This window comes from Aphanomyces astaci (assembly GCF_000520075.1).
Source record: "Aphanomyces astaci strain APO3 unplaced genomic scaffold supercont1.17, whole genome shotgun sequence".
Classification (NCBI taxonomy): domain Eukaryota; phylum Oomycota; class Saprolegniomycetes; order Saprolegniales; family Verrucalvaceae; genus Aphanomyces; species Aphanomyces astaci.
Window position 1 is genome coordinate 773,847 of NW_009798280.1, and position 12,531 is coordinate 786,377.

Genomic DNA, 12,531 nt, shown 5'->3' on the forward strand with positions numbered 1-12,531 from the left:
CGATTATTTTTATATATTTTTCTGATGCCCGATGACGATTCAAAATTACAGCGTGAAATTGATTGATTTGCGCGTTACGGCTAATAGACATTACCTTTATATTTTTATTCTCTTTCAGAAATGGTAGGATTCATTAAATTTGGTCCGAAAATAACTTGTTGGGGTCGAAGGGAAGTTCAATATTAGAGCTCTTTCGAAAACCTGTTGAGCTAATGTCGGCAGTAACGTGGAACAGAGGAAGTATAAAATATGGTCAGATTCATATTACTTGGTGCATGCTGTCAAAATGCATTTCACTACATAAAAATGAATTGTAACGGTTATTGTCTGTAGGAGTATTAGCAGTGTTACTAGCCTTCATATACTGTGTCGTGATTGGCTAAAATCATGAGTTATTCTGTTGAAATTTAAATTGTCCGCCGTAGTATTTCGGTTCGTAAACTAAGCAGTTCTCGAAGGTTATTTTACAGTTAGACAGATTTCGCAAACGTCAGTTCTATTTTATCCGCAACCTATTCTCTCAAATTCGATAAGGATAGAACTGAACCTGTTACTTCAAGTATAAATAAATAAAGCCGCTGTAAAATTTGCCAATTTTGCAGCGGATTCCTCATTTGCTGTATCCGCATAAATGGTGGGTTTTCTGGTGTAACCGGATGCGCTTGTGTTTTGTTTGATCATACTGGTACCATCCATGGCGACAGCCTGGGATAGCGAGGTGAATCGCATTAGAGTCTCATGAGTATGTCATTTGTGGTAGAAGGACGTCGCTCTAATCACGGTGTCCTTACATACTCTCGAAGGACCTCACTACTTTGTCTTGGCACGAGAATGACGTGAAGTCTTTCGTCGACCTCGCGGGCGAAACCCCGAAACCAGATTATCTGTACAATGATGCTGCAAGTGGGTAGGATGGTAACGCTTCATTGGTGCTGGGCGAGAATCCAACTAGTACGCTCCAATCCGACTGTAGGCGTACAATTCTCGCCTTTGTATGCGTTGGAAGTGTCATTTACAGAGGGACTCCAGCCAGCATCATTATTGACATTGAGTGATGATGGCCAAGAATAATAACCAAGTTTGATTGGATAACGTTTTCTGGATAACACCAATTTACAGCGGACGATTTGCGAAATTCGCACTGCACAAGGTTGCAACCTATCTGGGTTCTAAATTTTAGGTTGCGGATAGAATAGAAGTGGCGTTTGCGAAATCTGTATTATGTACAGTAAGTTATAGAGTTAGCTATCACCTGCGCTGAATTCACGTAATTAAAATATACACAGGCATGCAAATTTTCATAGATTTTTATAATGTGGGCCCCTATAAAAGGCAAAAAGCGTCCTCGATGCCCTCGACAGTGGTCGAGGGCATCGAGGACGCTTTTTGCCTACTACAGTACGCATCAGCTAAAGCCTGTAAAAAATATGAGGTCCAAAACCGCTCCATACAAATCTTCAAATGAAAATTATCAGTGAAATAGCTCTATAAATCGATAGTTTAGCGCAAGACGAATCGACTATAATAGAAGCCAAACATGGAAATTCGCAAAATTGACAAAACGTATGAAACGTTCGTTATTCACGTTACTTTAGTCGTCATTTAAGCCTTATATTTTTAAACAATGAATTTACCAGTACTTGTTCACCCTGGCATTGCCAAAAAAGGTGCAAAACACAATAACTGTAAATGCAATTAACAGTAAACAACTCGGATGTTGATGATGACCCTGAAATCCAATCCTGGTACAAATAAGCGTGAAATCGTTTCACTTGATGCTGGCGACCCGTAACTGCTCGAGCCGTTTCTTCGCTTGAAACCGCCAAACCACCCTGCTCGCCAAAACGCACACACCCCTCGCTCAAACCAGCAGCTTCCTTTCCGCATCAGATACGCTCTCTTCATGGCCGCTCCGCAGTTTCCATTAGACCCTGGGCTGGCGGCGCTAATCATCCTGGAATACGACGGCGACCGCAACGCCAACCATTGCTTTCACGGGCACGGGCACGCGACGTTTATCAACGGTCAGGTGTACGAGGGCGAGTTCTGGGACGGTCGCATGCACGGACGAGGGCGGCTCGAGTGGCCAGATGGAGTAGTGTATGAAGGAGACTTTGAGTACAACGAGATCTCAGGGTCGGGCAAGTATGTGTGGCCAGACGAGAGCTGGTACGAGGGGGCCGTGAAGGGGGGCAAGCGACACGGCCACGGATACTTCCAAAGCAGCAACAAGATCACCACGTACGAGGGCGAATGGGTGGACGGCAAGCAGGACGGACTTGGGCGGATGGTATACGATGAGCACAACGGCATCGAGTACGATGGCGAGTGGAAAGCAGGGGTCCGCGACGGCCACGGCACGATGAAGTATGGCACTGGCAACGTCTACGAAGGTACGACAGTAGGTACTACTACAACTAGTAATAATAGTAGTAGGGTATATATAGTATTGATCACACTAGTAGGGGGGGTACATAGCATATTCAAACAAAGATGGGAGGGGGAAGCTCACACATTTCGTAGGACGCTGGGCAAACGGCGTCAAGTGCGGTCAAGGCACAATGCACTGGTTCGACAGGATGGAAAAATATGACGGCGGCTGGCTGGACGACAAGCAGCATGGACATGGGGTGCACGTGTGGAAGGCCACGGAAAAACGGGGCAACCGGTACGAAGGCGAGTTTGCCGACGGTGTGCGCGACGGCTACGGCATCTTTTACTATGCGAATGGGGCTCGATACGAAGGACATTGGGATACGAACGTGAAGAACGGCCTCGGGTTATTCTTCTTTGAAGACGGCACGATCTACGAAGGTAAGGGCATCGTACGGGGTATATGTTTTTGTCTTGTCGATTTGGACTACTTGGCGTACGTCTCGGTTGAAAATGAAACCTGATGGGGGCTGGATATACTGTTTGCTTGAAAGCGTTCGGAGGCTGGGGGGGTTCGTACAATCGACAAATCTGATTCTGGATACTCTCGTGTTCGTTCACACACACACACATCTCATCGGATTCTGGCTACTTGTGTGGACCGTTCCAGGAGAGTTTGTCCATGACCGCATGGTGGATTTGAACGACAACCGCAAACAGTCGTCGGACACGATCCCCACCATTTTGCTCTACGTGGACGATTTGTTGCGGGGCGACGAAAAGGAGCGCGCGCGGGGGCTCAAAGCCGTCCAACATGCTGTACGATTATTATGTGTTTGATTGTACTTGTCGTCCAATCAAATCATATATGGGATGGTTAGGGTATGGGAAATAAAAAATATTTTTTTAGAAATTGACCCGATTGAAAACTATTAAATATTGTATTGCATGGGTTGGCGAACGACAAGTATTGTACAGTATGTATATATATTGTATTGTCTATTTGTCGATTAGTTAAATTGAACTACTCCGGAGAAGTGTATTACTTGGATACAAAAAGATAAGATATATCCTAATTATTGAACGACAACGATTGCATGGCATCGCGAATTGCCACAAATTCTATGTAACGTTATTGAATTGTCTACTACGTAGTAGTACTCCAGAGTACTTGTCAATTATTTACATGAACAATTGTATTTTTTTATAGAAAAACTCAGATATAAATATTGTATTGGCACACGTTTAATACCCCGCGAAGTATTGTAGTATGGGATATTGTGCTTTCAAGCTAAATTTGGTGTTTTCGGTAGATTCGACTAACGATGTTAAATCTACCTGAAATCGTCGGGACGTTGTTTTACTTAACCTAACTATACTCACTGTGAATCTGTCAGATACAATGTTGAACTCTTTGTGCAATGGAGAAGCATGGCAATGCACCGGATACACCCACCTGCAATTTGATTGGTCGAAAGGTTTTATTCGAAATAAAATTCATTGGCGACTTCGGTTCGTCAATATAATTGTCCCGCACGTACAATCAATTCTATTCTGTATTGTGCTTTCGAGTGAAATTTCGAGTTGTGGTGTGGTTTCTCGTTGGAATTTAAATCGATTTGATTGGCTACCTCAGGTGAGCTCAAAATTATTAGCCAATCAAAACTCTCTCGATGAAATTCAACCAATCAGATCGATTGTGGATCGGTTTGGCTGGCGCGATTCGATTGCACCCCCTCCCCAAATTTGTATCAAATCGACAATATTGAATTGCCAATTCTTTTATCACCAATTAAGTTTTTTCCCATACCCTGATGGTTCTTCGTTCGACAGGTGCTTCGCGTAAACACAGACTTGCGCAATGTGTACCGCCACTATGCGTCCTGCGCCGGCACATCGACGCCGCACGCGACGAGTGAAAACAATGTGCTCATGGAAATGAGGGAACTGTGGCGATTTGCAGTGGAATGTCGGCTCAATGCTAGCATGGGCAAACTCAACCGCAAGCTGCTCGTGGTGCGGAACGCCCAGAACAAAGCGGTCAAGCGGCTTCGAGTCCAGCGCGAGCGAAAGGTAGGATGACCAATATATATATATGTATAACCGAGTGGGTTGCATTTGTATTATCGTTGACTCAAGGAGAGAGCGATCAATTGATGTGTAGTTTCTATTGAAACGGATAGTTGAGGACTACTAGTACGTAGCAAAGTACTCAAGGGCAATGTTGCCATCGATATTTGCATAGAACGTTACATAGCTAGGTACCTACCCAGATACCCAAGGGCAATATGCCAAAATGGGCAATTTGCCGTTGACGCGATGTACACGAGTATTATTGGCGAAGGCCGAGTCTGGATGCCACGGATAATTTGATGTCAAATAATATTCTGACAGAGAATTCTTTTTTCAAATGGGAGGTGAGAAAATATTTTGATGTGACCTATGGATGCCATGATGGAAGGAGAACTATCGATAGAATAACATGAACTACGTAGTATATACTTTGGAGTAGGTAAAAAATGGACAGTTGCAGTTCAAACTTTTTCTGTCAGAAAACATTTAAAATTCGACGTATAATGTCACTTTATATATGTCAGATTTGGTAGTCAAACACACAAATGCTGTAATTTGAAAAATGGTCATAATATTTCCGAAACGTTGTAAAACGAGGTGTTTTCTGGCTTTCTTTGTGGCAGCCAGAGTGGCTTTAATATTGTCCTTTTTACCCAAAATTTGGCTGACTTTTGTGCTGCCTCGCCAAATCTATCGATCGATTTTCTTTGTACATAATTTTGTATGTACTGTACAAAGGGGTTCTGTGGTGATTGTATGTATTCACACGAATTGAAGTCACACACTCATTCGACGTTGATGAGGGTTGTTTCCAGCAACCTGATTCGCTAAATCCTTCTGCCGATGCATTCTCTTGTGTACATTGATTATTTGGTGTTGTGTCGATTCCTTCTCGATATCGCTCCAGTTTAGAATATAAACACACAACCATATGATCAAAAAGGTGAACAATCAAAAATTATATATATATATATATATATATATATATGTTGTAGACGCGCACGAATTCCCGGGCATTGGATGCAATCGTAACGCCGCGGGAAAAGTGGACCGACGTCCATGACCCAGATCGGGTGGTTTTGTTCAGAGAGTTTTGCGAAATCCTCGTGCGCGTGGCGTGGGATGACGCGCTCGAGCTCGGCGAGGTCTAGTGGCTGGCACGAGTAATAATATAGTTAAAAGTGCTTGCACTTTAGGTTCACATGTCGGTGGCGGATGCGTTTACAAAACTGTACGACAACTACATCCACGACCATGCAGCTACCCCCATGGTACGAAAATCACCATCGCTTGTCGTATGAGATATATGTGTGCTAGAAAAAATATAGAACGCATGTCTTTATACAAGATAAATTTTTATATTTTTATATATTTATAAATATAAAAAAACTATTGTATATATAGTTACGTTTCAAGAAGGGCCGATGAGTAGTAGACTTGGAGATTTTATTGTGTTTAGGCACCCATCGAAGCGCTGGAGATTCAAGTGCACAGCATTGAAATGCAGACTGTGTTTCACAAGTTCCACGAGAGTTTGGAGTTAGTGTACCTGCAATATGCCGCCCAGGACGGAGCGGCGACGATGGCGTCGAGTAGTACGCTGACGCCGGAGAACGATATCGCGATGACGGTGCGCAGCTTTGTCAAGCTCTTGCAAGACTATGGGGTGTTGAAACAGCTTAGCATCCGGGATACGCTCAAGGTACCCCCAAAAAAAAAAAAATGTATTGTGGATTCGGCACAAATTTGGAGATATCCGTTGAATTGAATCATGCCGCCGAATCGAATCACGAATCGACGACGCTATTGGCGAATCCATTTTTGAGTAGATTTCATTGGCACTTTCAAAAAGGACAAGTTTAGTCAACCAATCAGAACTCCTCCAGCGTGATTCAATATTTTGATTCGACAAACCACGCAGCGTTTGAAAGTTAATATAGCGAATTCACAATACATATATATATTTGGACAAACAAGTGTTTGTAGGCCATTCGCAAAGCGTACGAAGTTGAAGTTCGCGATGGTGACAACGACGATGACGTGGCACCGCAACACTCGGACGACCTCGATCCGTTTGCGATGGACTCCGACATGATTTACCCCGAGTTTCTTGAAAACTTGACCAAAGTTGCGCTCGTGATTTGCCCCCGCAACCTCCCGCTGCCCGTGATCACGGCCCAATTCATCAAGTCCAACTTTGACGACGTTTTGTTCCCCAAACGAGGCAACAGACGCCACAGCACCCTCGACTTGCAGCAATCAATTGCATAAGCAGACCATAATAAATGCGTACCAGTACTAGCTATGTAGTAGAAGTACCCCGGTTTATACCTTCTAGCCGTGCAGACTTGCCATTGATTTACCCCTCCATACAGTACAAAAAATGATGGAACCATAGTACTAGTAGGTAGCGACAATACTCTAGTCCTTTTGCTACCGTCGTCGCTGTTGGTTGCGTTACTCGTTACTTCCCCACCAACCCCAAAACTCTATACTGTTCTTATATACTACTTCGAAGTACGTAGTAACGAGTTAGGGCCTGTTCCACATAGATATTTGTAGCAAATGAAAAAGTCGTTCCAAGAGCAGTTTCTTATGTTTTTGCCACTTTTTCTGCGATGTTTTTACTCTACCCACTATACCAAAAGTAGAAAAAAAAGAGGTCCTTGTCGACGTTGTCTAAATCGTGAAAAAAATGGAGGTAAATCGATTTGGATTGGCTCATTGATATTTCTGAAACTAATTATCCCATACTACCCCAGTGTACAGTAGTAGGGTGTACGGCGTAGTAGGTACAGTGTAGACTTTTCCCTTACTACCGGGTACTACTGTGTAGTACTTCCAGTTAGTAAATCAACTCGACATGTTCGCCACGATTCCCGTGCATTCAAAGTTAATTATTTCCAATAGAATTCAAGAATTTATATGATTGGATAAAATATAAGCCTACACCTTCAAACCTTATGGTGGGAATAGTACTAACTTAAAGTGGGGCTCGTCTGTTTTCAAATCAAGTAAATATTGTTACTGCGTACATATAATATTGCCCTAGAAATCAATAATTTTGTTTGATCGAAGGGGTAAAATTCCCATACTGAATACAAGGTTCAATTTCGGCCGATCGCCTGTTTGAGCGCTTAACTTTGACATTCTATTTGCCCTGATCCAAACTCTCATACTTGATTTGTATTCGGGCGATGATATAAAGCTCAAAAAGGTGAGTTCGGGACTGCAACTTTCACGTCGAGATAATTTGAACTTCGCCAGATATGGTTGATTGTATGGAGCTAAAAATCGGCAAATCACTGATCCGTCACGTTATGGCGTTTTGAAACCTCCTCAACTAGTACTACTAGTAGTAATTCCCGCTTGGAATTATTGGATTTCGGTTAAAACTCTTCTAGGACGACGTGTATCAATTTTGATCCGATTTATTGAATTCGGTCCCAAAATGGCGTGTTTTGGGCGAGAATATTGCAATATTTCAGGTTACTAGACGGCCTCTAAATATATTGATATTTATTCTCAGTTTCAAGTTATTGTGCTTTCGAGTGAAATTTCGTGTTGTGGCGTGGTTTCTCGTTGGAATTTAAATCGATTTGATTGGCTACTTCAGATGAGCTCAAAATTATTAGCCAATCAAAACCTTCTCAATTAAATTCAACAACCAATCAGATCGATTGTGGATCGGTTTGGTCGGCGCAACGATTCGATTGCACCCCTCCCCAAATTTGTATCAAATCGACCATACTATCTACAGTCCGCGCCACATAAATAGACCCATACAGTTTTTCGGGCGCAACTCTTGACCTATCACAGTGCCATGAAAACTAAAAGAAACAAACGATAGCTTATGATTGGCGGAATATTTTGACATACGACTTGCCGCCATCCGACCTGTGTGTCGTTCAAAATCACCTCAAATCTGAATTGCCTTCCTGGACACCACGCCAGTTGAATAGACCCAACCATGTTCAAGTTAAAGATGCACACATCCACGAGATCTAGGGCCTAGTACAACTATCTACCAATACTTCATTGAACATACAAAGTCTCCCAATTCGGCCAAGAATTGGTTTTGTAAACAGGTGTGTTTATTCATTTCAAGAGGTACTAAATACATGTTGTAGCGCTGCTTGAGCTCCATGTATGTACATGTATGCATCACATCTGTACGAACGTTCGTCTCAACAGGACATTAGAGTTTTGAAATCCTATTCAAAATTGAATACGTACGCTAGAATGTATGTATACCACCAACTCACGCATGATTATTCATTTGGTCAATGCATTCTTGTCAAACAAATCTGATACCCGACGATGATGTGTTCGTGATTACTTTTTAGGGTGGCGCGACATGGCTTTTTTGGCGTTTTTTCTGTTTTTCAGCGCCTGTTTGTGCTTTCGTCGAAAGTCCACCGTGTATATCTTTCGCATCGACACCCACGCAGCTTCGTGTTCGGGGGTCCACTGTTCCGGCTTGAAAAATGTACGTCCAAACGCGAGCACTTCGGCCACCGGTCGCTTGATCGCCGTTGTCGCGCATCCTTGTTCCTCCTCTTCTTGTTCATTCTCCCCGTCCGTGCTGCCGTCGTCATCCCGGGTACTTTTGGCAAAATGCCACGCCTCATCGTCGCCGTGGTTGGCTTTCGTGTGGTCGTCAGCAGTCGAACTAGTCGACCAGTCCTGAGCCTCGTTTTCCACGGGGGGTTCAAACATGGATGCAAAGCTAAACACGGACGATGTTTGGGCTGCACTGATTGCGAGGCCATCTAAAGCCGGCTCCATCTCGTCGCCATCCTCCGAGTTGGCTCGCACGCGTGAAAACATGGTCGAGAGGTCGGACGTGGCCGTAAAGTAGCGTTCCGTGGACACGGGCGGCAGCGGCGCGTCGGTCCACTTTGCCGTGGTCCCCGTCTCAAAATCGTCACTTTCACTGTCATCATTGTTGTCACGGTGACGACGGGACTGAGACGTGGTTTCGTCAGTTGGCGCCACCGCTTCCATCGTTTTCGCCGCCGCCGCATCTCGAGGATCGTACCGACGCATCGACGCAAGCCATCTATTTACATGGACAACGCACCACCGGTGATAAATATATATATATATTTGTAGGTATCGTATTGGAGATATATCATATTGAACATAGTATCATATATTATAGATATCGTATTTTAGATATCCAATTCATGAATTCCTCCAATGACTGAATTCCTTCACGACCAAATATCCAAACCAACTACACGGCCAGCCCAGCATGCAAATTGCACCAATCCCACAAAAAATATATCACTATGATCCTTCCCATGGTCGATACATTACTTGTGTCGTTATTCCACAAATATTTTTATATATACCCCCATCAGTACAAATATGTAATATATACGCACAAATATATGTATATAACATTGTCGATACATTACTTGTGTCGTTATTCCACAAATATTTATATATATATACCCCCACCAGTACAAATATATAATATATGCGCACAAATATATTTATATAACATTGTCGATACATTACTTGTGTCGTCAATCCACAAATATCTATATATATATATATATGCATTTCAATACTACACAAGCACACCTATATAAACGTCGTATCGACCCCAACAAAAAACGCTACACATGTACATGCATCCTCACCAAATACTATATATATATATGTAGTTATATATATATATATATATATATATACATAACTAAATAATATATATATATACAACTAACTCTCCATACCCGAGTTGTTTTTGATCAGGCACTTGGCCCATGGTCCATTTGCCCTTGTCGATTTTCATGTCGGGAAATAAATCCTGGAGCATCTCCAGCGCGCGAATCTGCTCGGCTTTTTCCTCGGCCTGCTGGGCTGCCACGTCACGGTCGTCTATCACTTTCCACGCCTGGATCGAGTCGTCCACAGGGTCCACGCTGATTGGTGGGGCTGCTGCCACGTCATCACCATCGTCGCCCGCAAACTCGTCCATGAACCGCTCATCCAATCGAAATCGATCGTCGCCTACATATCCACCAATCAAAACCCAGCCAACAACCTCCACCCCCATCCAAAATTTAAAATATATATCCTACATGCAATACACTATCATACAAGACACGGCAGTCATATAACATACCGCCAAATCGCTTTTGCAAATCAAACAATTTTTTGCCCTCGACGCCAGCAAACTCGGGGCGAAAGGCCACCGACGAGTTGGCTCCACCCAATAAACTGTCCTCATGATCAGACTCGTCAGACTCGATAAACAGCGCCTTCTTCTGTTTGTTTATGATGGGATCATCTCCGAAGCCCACAGACGGCGCCACCACCTCGGCCTGTGCTTCGCCGTCGCTGTCGAATGTGATCTTGGAATTGGCCGCCGCTACTGCCACCGTATTTGTGCTTGCTTTTGCTCTAATTAGGTCCTTCTCAGCTATCGCCGCCAGACGACGTGCATTTGCGTCCATCCGACGACGCCGCTCGTTCTCGTCGGTCCTATGAATTTCACTTTGTGCAAAACATATGATGGGAATATCAACAGCTATTGATTGGCCCATTGACTCAAATGTCCATATGTGGATGTGAAAAGCATCATAATATGTATATAAATCAAAATGTATCCATATATATATATCACTGGATCAAGTTGGACAAAATGGCTTACAACGTGAGGCGACTAGACGGGGTTGATGCAGGGTGTGTGGTGGAAGCAACGTCACTCTCATTTCCACTCTCATTTCCACTCTCATTGCCATCGACATGGCTACAACAAGGCATTTGATGACGTTATTAGAATGGGGGACGAGAGTTCTCAGACTCTCTATATATATAGTACATACAAGATATATATATATTTATATATATAGTACATATGTATATACAAGATATATATATATATATAGTACATATGTACCTTGTACGAATCTGGGCGTTGGATGGGAGATTCGTAGTACCTGCCACGGGATCTGCGACACTGTTCCTGCTGCTATATCATCACAAGCAAAATTACAACATTAGGATGACGACGAGTACGTTCACGACGGGATACCTAATCATGTCATGGTCTTCGTCGTCGTCGCTGGTGTCGGAACTCGGTTCTTTCACGTCGTTCTGAGCTCTAAATCGAACCACCACCACCGTCCATTCAACCAATACATAGCTGGTACGTCTTCATTGTGTACGTACTGTTCATTGTCACCAATATCGTCACCAATATCGTCACCGTCACTGCTTTCCGAGCTCAACGCGGCCGTTGATGCCGTTCGAGAGGGGCTAAAAAGTATACATATCATGAGTCAATCCTCGTATCCATTCGATTCGACATTTCGAGTGAATGGCCAATCAAATAAATTATAATTCTTTTTATTTAATAAATAAAACTTTAAATTTAAGTAATAATATTTTAAAAAACAAATTTCAAATAGACTAGCTTATTTTACAGCAGCTACAATGATTATTGCAGTACCTACTGGTATTAAAATTTTTAGTTGGTTAGCTACAATGTGGGGTGGTTCTATTAAATTAAAAACCCCTTTGTTATTGGTTTTTTATTTTTATCGACACACACTATATACTGATCTCCACCCTTAAACGAAACGGAGCAAATTATGCAATTCACACAGTAAATTAACTCTTACAGGTATTTGCAGGCTGTCTGAACCAACCATTTATACATGCATTCAAGCGCTGGGCGTCTCCAAGTCAGAGCTGAGTATGCCAGTGCGTCTCCAGCAGTTTCTCACAGTGGAAATGATGTCATCCATTTCAATGCCAAACGATTCAAGTGTTCGAATTTTGAAAAAGTCATCACCTTCCGATATGGTTGGATAATATAAAGTTTCAAAAATTATCAAGTTTACCCCGTTTCGTTTAAGGGGGGAGATCAGTATATCGATGGGCCAATCAAAAGAAATCATATCCACCACCCGAATCACATCATATTTCTTGGTGCAACCATATTTCGTCCATGGGACTCCAATTAGTGTGACAACAAACTCGGCTACCGTTATATTACGACATATACAACCTTCACAATAGTTTCAACCAACCACAATTGATATTGATTTACCAAGTTAGCGTTTCACA

The 12,531-nt window shown here is 42.9% G+C and overlaps 2 protein-coding genes across 3 annotated transcripts in view; one reads left to right on the top strand and one right to left on the bottom strand.

The window, feature by feature from the left end:
* The first annotated feature begins 1,829 nt into the window (after positions 1-1,829).
* On the top strand, positions 1,830-6,749 carry H257_08098 (hypothetical protein). Its single transcript, XM_009833881.1, has 8 exons — positions 1,830-2,393; positions 2,524-2,814; positions 3,044-3,192; positions 4,207-4,446; positions 5,442-5,591; positions 5,643-5,717; positions 5,906-6,148; positions 6,433-6,749. Exons 1-8 carry the CDS (start codon positions 1,904-1,906, stop codon positions 6,715-6,717), a joined length of 1,923 nt encoding a protein of 640 aa, XP_009832183.1. The 5' UTR covers positions 1,830-1,903; the 3' UTR covers positions 6,718-6,749.
* A 1,957-nt stretch (positions 6,750-8,706) lies between these two features.
* Positions 8,707-12,531, bottom strand: part of H257_08099 — a 6,708-nt gene continuing 2,883 nt past the window's right edge. Inside the window, exons 5-11 of one of the 2 annotated variants that reach the window (XM_009833882.1) lie at positions 11,632-11,718; positions 11,495-11,563; positions 11,360-11,431; positions 11,111-11,209; positions 10,583-10,941; positions 10,191-10,467; positions 8,707-9,508 (exon numbers count right to left, since the gene is read on the bottom strand). In XM_009833882.1, coding sequence (XP_009832184.1) covers positions 8,782-9,508; positions 10,191-10,467; positions 10,583-10,941; positions 11,111-11,209; positions 11,360-11,431; positions 11,495-11,563; positions 11,632-11,718 — 1,690 coding nt within the window. In that variant the 3' untranslated portion in view covers positions 8,707-8,781. Of the gene's footprint in view, positions 9,509-10,190; positions 10,468-10,582; positions 10,954-11,110; positions 11,210-11,359; positions 11,432-11,494; positions 11,564-11,631; positions 11,719-12,531 lie in introns of both variants that reach the window. The other variant, XM_009833883.1, reaches the window with a different exon arrangement.